The sequence below is a fragment of the Eulemur rufifrons genome, chromosome 17 (genome assembly GCF_041146395.1).
Source record: "Eulemur rufifrons isolate Redbay chromosome 17, OSU_ERuf_1, whole genome shotgun sequence".
Classification (NCBI taxonomy): domain Eukaryota; kingdom Metazoa; phylum Chordata; class Mammalia; order Primates; family Lemuridae; genus Eulemur; species Eulemur rufifrons.
The window spans coordinates 21,938,659-21,951,308 of record NC_090999.1 but is presented as its reverse complement, the minus strand read 5'-3'; the positions used below and the strand labels follow the sequence as shown (position 1 = coordinate 21,951,308).

At 45.0% G+C, this 12,650-nt stretch overlaps 1 protein-coding gene across 2 annotated transcripts in view; it reads right to left on the bottom strand.

Moving 5' to 3' along the window:
• Positions 1-12,650, bottom strand: part of NPR3 (natriuretic peptide receptor 3) — a 63,561-nt gene that overhangs the window by 2,851 nt on the left and 48,060 nt on the right. For both annotated transcript variants that reach the window (XM_069492355.1, XM_069492356.1), the window contains exons 4-5: positions 7,728-7,863; positions 2,267-2,361 (exon numbers count right to left, since the gene is read on the bottom strand). In XM_069492355.1, coding sequence (XP_069348456.1) covers positions 2,267-2,361; positions 7,728-7,863 — 231 coding nt within the window. The remainder of the gene's footprint in view (positions 1-2,266; positions 2,362-7,727; positions 7,864-12,650) is intronic.

The window sequence follows — 12,650 nt, the reverse complement described above, 5'->3', positions numbered from 1 at the left end:
TGCACAGGTACTCCCAAAAATGCACAGCCTCATCTAAAATGGGCTGCCTCTGGGCACTCATCAAATCGCCTCCTCCAGGGCGGGAAGAGCACGTGGCCTGGGACGGCTCCCCTGCTGTGCGCACTGACTGCCCTGGGGTGTGCTCAGGATTTCGTAAGACAGGATTTGAAGTTGCTTTTGGTGCTCTCACTGTAGCTCCGCATGGCAGAGCAAGTGGTCACGCAGGACCAGAAGGATGTGGGAAGGGTGCACCTGGGGCCTCCCCCACTGAAGGCTCAGTCCTGCCAGCGTCGCCCCCGGGCAGTCTTCAGTCACTGCTACCTAGTGGAAAGGGAGGATTTTTCCCCTGTGAAAGCAACAGTCTCAGAATTCAAGGCTTTTCCCTTGCTCATCGTACAGGGCACTGCCCCAGGGCGGGTCACCCGCTCAGCCATTTGTAAGGCCCAAGTTACTTTCAGAGACATGTGAGGGACAGCCGGTGTCCACTGTACACCCAGGTAAAGCATATCACAGGTACGTGGCCTCACACCACCCAATTAGCTTGGTATATAATTCCAGAATTAAAGAGTATCTTTTAGGAACTTCCTGTTTCACTCTCTTCCGATTATCAGACTGTTCCTTCAAGGGTCACACTCTCCTCTCTGATTGATTCCCCATATTTGCACCCCCACTCCAGGCTGAACTCTCTATTTCAACTGGCTCCTTGGGCTCCTGGAAAATCATTATTCCTTTAGGATTCAGTTCCAGGGTCGCCCCTCAGTTTCTGGTTATATTGACTCTGATCAGCTCCCCCAAACCTGATCTAGAAGGACCCTCCCACCCAGGTTCTCGGGACTCTTTTTTCTTTTATATGGGCACAAGCACAGGACTTCTGAGTGGCTCATGACATCTCCTCCCCTCTCTCCTGGCCGAGGTCCAGCAGGCTCTCACAGACTATGTCAGGTCACAGTAGAAAGAATCCCAGATCACCACCGAAATATAGCGATGGCTGGTGGGTACTTGACCCACCTGGGCACATTCCCACACCTCACAAACTATTACTACGCACCTTTTCCAGAGGGGGCGCCTGGAATTACAGATGAGACCCAGACCACTCAGTGAGCAAAAAATCATTCAGTAAACATGGCAGGGGTGACTCCTGCTGCCTTGCCCACACACAAGGGCCAGGCATCGAGGTACAGAGAGGAAAACACATGCCAGGCCGCATGAAGGGCTGCCGAAGCAATGGCCCTGGGTGAAGGTGATCAAGGAAACACTGAGGAAGTGGAATTCTTTGCTGAAACACTGGATATTTGTATAATTTATATTTATTTATTTATTTATTTATTTTTGAGACAAATTCTCACTTTGTTGCCCAGGCTAGAGTGAGTGCCGTGGCGTCAGCCTAGCTCACAGCAACCCCCAACTCCTGAGCTCCTCCTGTCTCAGCCTCCCGAGTAGTTGGGACTACAGGCATGCACCACCATGCCCGGCTAATTTTTTCTATATATATTTTTAGCTGTCCATATAATTTCTTTCTATTTTTAGTAGAGATGGGGTCTCGCTCTTGCTCAGGCTGGTCTCGAACTCCTGAGCTCAAACGATCCGCCCACCTTGGCCTCCCAGAGTGCTAGGATTACAGGCGTGAGCCATCGCACCTGGCCAAATTTTTATATATATATTTATAATTTAAAATTTATATAGTACTTTTCTAGGTTTCATTTTATCTGGTCTTCATTAATCATCATGTGAGAGTGGCAAGGAAGATAGTACAATTTCCATGTTACAATGTTACAGCTCAGGAAACTGAGGCAAAGAGCTCACACTCTCGGTAAGCATAGGAGACTATCTTTCCGTCCAGGGCACTCTTTACTCTTTATGATATTATCCTGAAACTACATCATCTTTTGAAATATTAACATGTGCTGAGTTTGTAACCACCCACAAAAGAAGAAAAGCTCAAATATTAAGGGAGGAAATACAGTTCCACTTTACCGCTTTTATCTGATAACCCTCTTGCACAGGACTATGATCTGATTCTTGGCCACATGAAAGGTAGGATTTTTCTACTTGGAAAAAACATGGAACCATTTCCTGAAGTCTTCCCTAATACCCCTAATCAAACGTGAGCTCTTCCTACTTGGAGACACCCAGGCTTTCAACTCATTCTTATTTAGAGGATTTGAAGGCTGCTTTGGGGACAGCTCTTTGGCCACCAGGACAAATACATTCCTCAGAGTTCCACCTAGAAGAAGGAGCAACAGGTGCAGAAGTCTCGTGTGCTCACCTCCTGGGTGCCCGCTTCGGTGTCCGTCATGGCGATCACAGAGAAATCCCCGTAGCGGTCTCCGTTGGCATCTATGGACACCTGTCCAGCAATACCTACAGGACGAGAGGTGAAGAACCCAACGTTGGTTACTTACAACACCTCTGTCAGCCAACAAAAACAAGAAAATGAATTGATAGGATTTTTTAAACAAACTCATGCCACAGGGAATCTCATCAGACTCTGAGCATTTTTGTTGGCATTTGGAAAGACATTGTAATTTCATCTGTGTCTGCATTCCTAAATTCTTAACATTTCTCCATTTAAAAATGAAAAGAAAAAGAAATAAATGATCTTCTTTGGGGAATATGTTTGAAAAAAGATTAAGGCTAATCCTGAAAGCAGCATGCTTATCCCAGCCAGAGTTTCGTATTAATGTTTTCTTAAGTTGCAGAGTGAGAAGCGGAGGTGCAGTACACTCATAGACTTGTCATGGGCTCGCATTATCATTGGATAAACACTATAAAAGAAAAATAATTCCATGTGCTTTACTGCAGGCTGCTTTAATACACAGGAGAGCAGAGGGCCTGCCTCGTGGGTCACTGGAGCCGATAGCTGGAAAATAGCTATTCTTCTGTAACCCGGCTGGGTTCTTCATTCATTGTTTATCCACATGTTCTCTGGATGGTTACAAGGAGCTGAATTCGTGCTGCAGCTGAGGCAAAGATGAATCGGACACATTGTCTGCTCAAGAGAGGAGGGGCAGCCTAGACTGGGATTGGGCTTCTTCACAGCGCAATCCAACTGCTTGCATTTAAACCCCACTTTTTACATCGACATAGCTCTGTGACCTTGTACCTAGCCCTCTGAGCCTCAGTCTCCACAACTATAGAATGGGCATAATAGTACCTCCCTAGCAAGAGGCAGTGGGAAAGATTAAATGAGATAAAACAAGCATTGCACTTTCAATACATGTTAAAGAGAAGTTAGTTGTTTTTCTCCATTGTTAATACTATCACTATTACTATTTATTTTATAATTATTCTTATTACTACGATGCTTGAAATCTGAGAGGGAGCACCTGACTATGCCACAGCACTCACAGAAGGAGCTAGCACATCAAGTTGTAGAATCAGGGAGGACTCCACGAAAGAGTACTTTATAGGGCTGTTGGAGGAAGTCTATGATTTAGACAAGAAGCAATCAAGAAGTGGGAGTACTCTAGGCAGAAAGGCTGGCCTGATTGTGTTTACCAATCCATACCAAGGCATGGAGGCCCAAAGGAACCGGAGGAGTTGTGAGGTTACTGGGGAGATGGCCCCTGTGTATGGGGGGTAGGGGGGACAGTGACATGAAAGGCCGGAATGGGGTGGCCAGAGAGTAGAGGGCCTTGGCTGGCCACTTGCTTTGGCCAGCAATGGTAGCTTAGAGCAGCTAATCAATAAAGGCAAACACACATCAATGGCTGATATTAAATATGTCTATATCATAATTTTCATTCACTAAATAAGAGAACGCATCCATCAGCCACATTCTAATTAACGAAAGCTATTTCCTTCCTTTTAAACCAGGAGAGTTCAGTGTAATTCTTAATTGGTGTTTCTATTGATTTGGTTCTCTCTGGAAGTACTGACTCCTCTAGTAAAATGAATGTCTGGGAAAAAGGATCCCAAGGGAAAGTTCCATCCTCTAGTGTGGTTTGGAGAGAGCAGGTATTTGGGTTTACTGTCCTTTGGGTTGTGGTTTGAAGGCCCACTGATTTTTCCAGACTTCGGTCTACTTTGCCGGAAACAGAGTGGAGCTACCATTCATTTTGATTTTTTTGTCTTCTTAATATAGACTGGTTACAAAGGATATACCTTTCTTTAACTTGTGTATCCTTGACAGCCTATAAAACTTTTAAGTGATAGATAATGATTTTTTAAAAATATATATTTATCCAAATATACTGGCTTTGCAAAGCCATCTGTCATTCCATCGAGAGGTGATTGTGATGGTGTGTCCTGCTAAATGTTTCGCAGAGTATTTTATAAGATGAGGTGGCCCTAGTAACTCAAGACCTCATTACACCTTTAAGCTATTACTAGTCTGCCAAGAAATGGGGTGAGAATCCCCGGGGTGGCCGATTAGCAAAGTGAGATTTCACCCGAGAGTATCGTACATAAGGTGAGATTGTCAGGCTTACAGCAGAATTTTCCTGTACATAAGTAATGAGACCTTCCACCCTCATTTCTATTTGCCTGTAGGGGAGCTCAAGGTTTAAGCCACAGTCCTATTTACCTTGTCACTCCGACCTCTCACACAGAGGAAATTCGGCTTCTTCCCAGGCCATTTATTGAAAGCCTTGAGAGTTGATCACAGGTTTCAAGGCAATAAAATCCAAATTTGTCAAATCACATCCAGGGTATTTTTCCCCTGACAATTTAATGGTCACTTACAGTGACCACTCAAATTAAAATTGTTTTTAATTTTAGGAAGGTTAGCGTTTTCCTTCATACAGATACCTTGGAGTTCTTTGCAGGCCTACCCTCAAATGGACCGTTGTTTAGCAAATAAATTGGGCTCTCCAAACAACTCAAGCCCAAAACTTACCTTAGCTTCAATTATCTTTACATTTGGACAAATGAGATTTTAATTTTGGACTGAAATATACAATTGATTGTTTTAGGGCTCGTTTCATATTGCCTGTGTAAACCTGGCCCTGGAATGGAAACAGCAAGACAGCCTATGGGGAAACTGAGCCCATGCCCTGGCTCTGCACAAAGCTGTATTCTGCCATCGTGGGCACCTGCCCTCCCCTTAGTAACCTCCTTCACTGGTGCCCTCCAGCACCCCCCGACTCTGGCTTCTATCCTTCTGTCAGAAAACCAAGAACAAATGACCACACCATGTAGTGAGTAATAGCTAAGAATGGGCTGTGGCCGACCAAGGTTGTGTCCACACACGCCAGTTTCTCAGTGTATTGTGCAAAACTTCTGGGAAAGTTGACTCTGTCCTAATTTAACCCCCTGAATTATCCTGTTTGGTTCCAGCTCCTCAGCTGAAGCGGTCAGAGGTAAAGCAAGATAATCTCGGAGGCCTCCATGCCCATGTCCTGCAATCTGTCTGAAGTTAAAGATGTCACTCTGATTTTGAGTAAGACATGGCATCCACGAAAACCCCCAGGGAGAAATGAAATCCACCAGTTGCCACCATAGCTACTGCCCAGACAACTCAAGCTAGAGCGTGACCCCTCCCTACTATCCCACCCTTGCTAACAACTGGGGACGAGCTGAGGAGTGGAGTGGCCAGAAGTCCCAACTGAGAAAAACATGTGCCCAAAATCTAGAGTTGGCAGTACTTGTTCCCATCATTGAAAAATGTCACTAGTTGGGTTACAAATTAATATAGGCATACCCCAATGCATTCAAGGGCTCAAAGGAGGAGTTAGCACCATGCAGACCTGAAAGGGCCCTTGTCCTCCTCGCACAGGGGGAGAAGGGGAAGCTCGGAGGACGGGGTTACTAGTTCGTGGCTAGGATGCAGGTTTCCTCGCCCCCAGTCCGGCCATCTGTATCCTATGTTAGTGGTTCTCAAATGATGCCTGTCAGCACATATAGTTTACTTTCCACATTGCAGCTATAAGGACCCCTTTTAAAGACACAAGGCAGATCATGTCACTTGAAATCCTCAGGTGACTTTCTCACTGAGGTGGAGCCTAAAGTCCTCAGCAAGCCTTCTAGGTTGGCATGATCTGGCCCCAAGACCTCTTTGGCTTAGACTCCCATCACACTGCCGCCCACACCTTTCTTGCTCCCCTGGGAACACTCTGCACTCTCCCACCAGGTGCACTCACAGTTTCTCCCGCTCTCTGTGTTTGCTGCACCCTCTGGAATGCTCTCCCCAAAACCTCTACATACCTTTTCCTACTTCCCTCAGGTCTCTATTCAACTGCCTCTCTCCGCAAGACCTTCCCTGACCACCCTAAACTAGCAGTCCCACTCCTCCCCTCCCACCACCTCTATCTCCCTACCCTGCTCTATTTTATAGCCCCTGAAATGGTACGTTTATTTGTTTATAGCTATTCCCTCAACTAGTATGGAAGCTCAATTGATTGCAAGAAACATCTTCTGTTCACTGCGGAATCCTCAGCACCTTGAACAGCACCTGGCACATAATAGGTGCTCAATGAATATTTGTTGAATGAATGAATGAAAGTTGTTATCTGCAAGGCTCCAGCAAATAGATCATTTCCATACTGAGTTTCGTGTTAGTGTTCTTTGAGTGTTGGTGAAGTGAGAAGAAACCAACACTCTTATATACCCTGTTGGCAAGAAGAGATTAGGAGACCTTTCCAGAAGCTATTTGGCAATAGCTAGTGCATTTTTTAAAACACCAACATACTTTTGGATCCAGAAATCCCACAACTCGGAATGTTCTCTGTTGGAAGTACTCATAAAAATTCATCACAATGTGCAAGAAGCTTGCAACAGCATATTGCATAATAGCAAAAATTGTAGGCAACCGAAGTGTCCAGTAGGAGATTGGTTAAAGAAATCCTTGTACAGCCATACAGTGGAATAATATGTAGCCATCACTTTAAAATGCATTGGAACTATGAGTTCTCATATAGAAAATTCTTCTACCTGACATGCAAGTTAAAAATCCTAAGATGAAAAATGACATTCATAGTATGATAGCTTTTGTGTAAAATTTTTAGATAAGATATACAAATGTAGCATATGTGCATCAAATATATTTAGATAGAATCATAGAAAATTGTTAATAGTGATTTACATTTGGGAGAGGGGACCAGGGTGGGAAGGAAAGCTTTCACTTTTCATTTTGTATATTCTTGTACTGTTTAGATTTTCTAGCCAAGAATAGTCTCATTCTTGTACAATTTTTAAATGTCAACAGAAGTTGCTTGAGTGGTAAGATTATGAGCCATTTTTCTGTTGTTTTCTTATACTTCTCTGTTCTTAAGAAAGTGACAACTAATAGCCACTATTTTTAAAGTTAAATAAAAGCAGAGGGCTCAACTGAACCTGCTAATCATCTCGAACCACCAGGTTTAACTGTGACAGCTAATATTTTCTGTGTCACAAAAACCAACATGGTCTGAACAAATGAATGTACCTCTGAGATTAATACTTGTTTTAAAACTAATCACAGACCCCTTCACACACTAGTGGTTCTGTTCTGAGTTAGGCTTGTGTTAAATGTAATTTCAAGACACAGAGAGTTGTTACTTTAAAAATCAGAAAGAGACAAGGCATTTCCTATTTCAGTGGGACTTTTTCAAAGCACGTTCATATGCATTATCTCACTTAATTTTCACAACAAGCCTGTGAGGTGAGATGATCTTGGGTTTTTTTAATCTTTACAGCTTAGAAAAGCAAGACACTGGAAAAGCCTCACAGCTGCAACAGAGAAAAACAGACCCAGAGAAGCAGCAACTCAATCGGCTGCAGTGCCGTCGCCATATAGACTGAATCCACACCTTCAAATGTTCTGTTCCAAGTCTGCTGGATAATCTTCCCTCCATCCTTCTTGCTGTAACCAGCTCTGAGTACTTCGTGTAGAGCCAGGACGTAGAGGAGGATGGCATCGTGGAATCCTTCAACAAACATGTTCACCTGTAAAGGAAACCCCAGTTGGGTGAGCCCAAATGCCACATGACTCACGTTCAGGAATAACACAAGCAATCGAAAGGGCTAACAAGTTGGACTTGAGGTCTGTGAGCAATGGCAGAGGTGGGTGGAAGAGTTGCTAACAAGAATCATACTGTGGTTTTCCTGGCACCGGCCTAGTGGGGAAACCCCCTCCCCAGTTTGGGAATTTGGAGAGCAGACAAGATATTATAGAAGTCAAGAAAACTGTTGTCTGTTGACCACGTCTGGTATTGCAGGTGCACCCACCTTTGTGGACAGACCCTTCTGCACAGGTGCCCTCCTTCTGCCCCGCATCTGCCCTCTACCACTAGCCTGCAGAGTCCAACCTCCCTGCTGAGGTCTTCCCCACCCTCAATAGCCCCACGAGCTCTCCGTGCTCTGAATGTGGAGCACGACTAACACATAGGGACCCTAACAGCAGGGATCTGCTCACCACAGTCAACCATGGTTGGATGCCTCCAGCAGTGCCGGTGCCAAGGGTACAAAGAGGAGGGGACACTGAGACTTGTGCCCATCCAGCATGTGTGTCCTCTCTTCTACTAGCAATAACATCTCAGTCTCTCCTTATAGTTTTTGTTTTGAGTGGTTTGAGCACATCTGACCACTCCCTACCCCACTCCCTGCCAAGATCCAAGGACAGGAAGAGAAAACAGGCTTGGACTGGTTGAGTCGTGGCTGAAGCAAGATAGCCCTTGCCCTCAAGACACTTACAGTTTCATAAACATAAACAAACACTGGCCATGTGAATTCAGGGAAGTTGCTTTGTCTCTTTGAGCTTTGTTGCTTTCGTCTGTACATTGGCCATGAGACTAGTACATGCTTTGAGAGGTAGCAAGAATTACATGACATAAGCAGCATAAAGTGCTTAGTGTTATAAACAAGTTGTCAGTAAATATAAGCCAATACTATCATGACTGCTTGGTGGGCTCTGAAGTGTTAGAGTCCCTGTTGTGTCTGTAGTCTGTTCAGGATACAATATGAACCAGAAAAAGGGAGTGGCCAGGATTATGGGCTGGGGAGGGGCGCGCAAGAGAGGCTTAACAGCAGTGGCAAAAGTTGAATTGAGTTTTGAAAATGAAGAGATGTTTCACAGGGTGGGAGGTTGAGGGAAATACTTCAGGAAGAGAGGTGTGGGCAAAGGCAGGCACCGTCGTGGCATATCCTGACAGGCTGGTGTATTTTAGGAACTGCAAATGTCCTGTTAGGCTGGGGCAGGAGGGACACCACCATGCCGAGAGACAGGGACAGAGAGGTAAGGAAAGTCAGTGCATCGAGACCCTGGAGGCCATACTGAGGAACTCGGACTGTCGTCAGCAGGCATTTAATCATGTTAGTTTAGTTTGCCCCTTAGCTGGAGTATAAGCACCCTTTGGTAAGTTCTAATACCACATTTAAACCCATTATAACATTCATTGGACACAAAGTGAGCAAATACAATGTTGAAACACTGAGAGGCTTACAAACTCTTTAAAAAAGTACAAAATACCCAAGCCTTCTTATTTCGGGCAAAAGTGTCAATGATGGAACGCCAAGGAGGCAGAATGAATGGGGCATTCTGCACACGACCACCATGAGGCCTGCCCCATCTCTGAAAGGAAACCCCATGGGAAGAGACCTTCTGCAGCACCCGGTTCAGATGCACAAACAGTCACGAAAGGCACAACCCAGCATCTGCTCTACTTGGCCTGTCCTGCCCCTTAGAATGGGGAGTCCTGCTGGCATCACAGAAGCAAATATTCAGGTTTGCCAAAGCTTCGTGCTGAGAAACAGGTTAGAATAATGGTGAAAAAGCCTGGGCCCCCTTCCAGCTCTGCCACTTCCCAGCCGTGTTTCTGGTTCCCTCGTCCAGAAATTGAGGAGAATAATAGTACCTGTCTAACAGGGATGCTATTAGCTTAAGTTAATCAATGTAAAAGACTTCGTTCAAACAGTGTCTGACACAGTCAGCACTCACCATTAGCTTTGTTGTTCTGATTGTCTAGCACACTGACCACCACACTAGACAAAAAAATGTTTTTTCCTTGGGGCCAAGGTGTTTTATTATGAAAATAGAACAAAAACTTCGAAAACAAAATGATCCTTTCTAATTTAATGAAAACTTTGTTATTTTTATTGTTTTCTGTGTGTGAGTTATATGCAACATGCAAAATAATTCTCTCGGCTCCCAAGGTGAAGAGACATGTGAGTTACATACGATTAATGAGGTCCTGGGCTCCAAACTAGCATGAGTTAAATACAACTCACATGGCACTTAATGTGTTAGAGATGGAAAACTGTGGACCTAGGGATCCTACTTAGCTTTGAATTCCTAATAGCAGTGTTCAGAAAATATGTGGTTTCCTCACAGATATCACCTCTTATTGACCTATTTTATCCTTAGGGGGAGCGAAGGCTCCCATCGGGCTTTGGTACCCCAGGCGGTTCTCTTCCACAAAGCCATGCCCTTAATTCTGCCCAAGTGTGACAGGTGCAGCCGGAGTGGTCATCCTGCTGACCCTCTGAGAGAGGTGGAGGGCGGGAAAGGATGTGTCCACAGGGAAGCTATGAGTTAGCTGGCTGGACCCACCATCAGTCCCAGCCCTGCCGTATCACTTAATCTCACTAATCCTCAATTTCCTCATCTCTTAAGTGGGGGTTTAGTACCAACTCAGCTCATAGAGCTCTTCTGGGGAGTAAGTGAACTAGTGCTTGTAAAACACCTAGATCAGTTCCTGGAACCCTGGAGGCAACTGCTAGATGCTGGAGCTTGTTCTTAGCTGTTAAGCTTAAGTCCCAGCATGATTATTTTCTTAGGCAAAGAAGAATGGTGTAGAAACAACATCTACTAGTCAAAGATAATTTTCTGCTCATTTGGCTATGCCAGTTGGATTTTCCAAAGGAATATGAAATTTTCACTTAGGCCATGAAGTTATCGTGGCTTGAGAAATATGCACACTGATGAATTTTAATAAGTGGACTTCAGCTGTGTCATTTCATTCTCAGGTCACAATAAAAGCAAATATTTTTTTCAAAAGGTCTATCTTCTCTTTGATAACCACAGAAGCCACCCTGCTACAGAGGGAAGTCACAGAAGCACAGAGTCGTGGACTAGAGGAGATGGCAGGTGCCTTAGCAAGGCTGTGATCTGATCTCCTCCTCACTTAGAGGACCCAAAGAGCTTCACTCTCCTCCATCTTCCCACATTCTGTACTTGAGTGTTGCACCCTGTAAGCTCTTTGTTCCTGGGGTGCCTCGGACAGCCCCTGCCTAAGTTGTGAAGTACCAGCTGCTGGGTATCACCCATCCATCCCCATCCTGCTCCTCTGTCCCCTTCTCACACTGACACTGGCCATGGGCCCCAGCACCACTCCTTGTCTGGCCCTTCCCCTTTCTTCCTTCTTGATATGTCCTCTGAGCCACCCCCCTCTATAATCCAAGATGGGACAACGATTATCTGGTGGCAAACCATGAACTTGGATTACTTTTGTCCTAACAGATCTGGTGGTAGAAGGGAATAGACAGGCTCTGAGCACACGCTCAGGTCTGAAAACGCATTTTATCTTGATTTGCAAGTGGATCGCAAAGTTTACCTTCTTTTCTCTGCACGTGGCTGAGTGTTTCCCTCTCCTGCCAAAATCAGCAGGAGAGCTGCTGACCCCGCCTGCTGCGGGGGAGGTTTCATGACACCTACCTCATAGGACCTCGAGCCAGAAGCAAAACCCTGGAGACCGGCTTTTCTCGAGGAGAACATTCTCACATCTACACGTGTTTTTTAATGGGAGGAAAGCCCGTTAGCACATTGTAGACACTGAAAATTAGAAGTGTAAATTAAGAAAAAAAAAAATGAGGGAGGAAAAAAACCCAGAGTATGAAGTTGGCTCAGGAATACTTTCTACTGAACCTCCAGGCTGAAAGGAACAAGGTCATCTGGTGTGTCCCCCTGCCTTCCAAGAGAACAACGCTTGAACTTCAAGGTCCTGACTGACACAGATCATGCTGTTGTGACCTATGACAGAAAATGGGATTCCCCCCCTGAACAACCTGTCCTAGTATCGAGCATCCTTTCTTGCCAGAAATACCTTTCTTACCATCATTAACCATTAAGTCTTCATTAAATTCCTAAATCAGCGATTCCCCTGTTACATGCTGAACTGAGTCAAGAGAACATTACAGTTTATAATCTCCACCAAACAGCACTGCAGCTCGGTACAAACTGTAGGTAGGCTCTACGAACACAAGTTGTGCAGTGGGCCACCATGAAGGCCAAGCTCCAGGGTAATCATTATTTGGGTGATGCATCAAATAAAAGGTGTGGCACTCAAACAAGATGAAAAGCATTCACCATCTTCCACTCACTCTGGGAAGTTTGACAGAACAAGGTAGCATGATAAGAGAGCATTAACTCTTATCATTTCTTCTCAGTTCTCTCGCAGCTGGCCAGCAGCAGCTATGCCAAATGGAAGAACACCATTTTTGCCACTGGCCTTCCTCTCTGATAGCACTTGCCAGCTACATCTATTTCTTAGGGGCTTTTTCTAAGCCTCTAGCATGGAGAGAGCTGAATAGAAATCTTGTTATGTTTTATTTTTTTAACAGCATAAAGAGTTGCTGCTCATGGTGGGGCTCCTGTCTATGACAGGGAGTCATCTCTCTCTGTCTCATTTCTCTCTGGGGAGGCAAAGTCATATTTAGATGCATTCCTCAATGCTTGTGTTCCAAACAAGCAGGCGAAGAACGCTGCAGGCCTCAGCTGTTCTGTAAAGTGAGAGTGA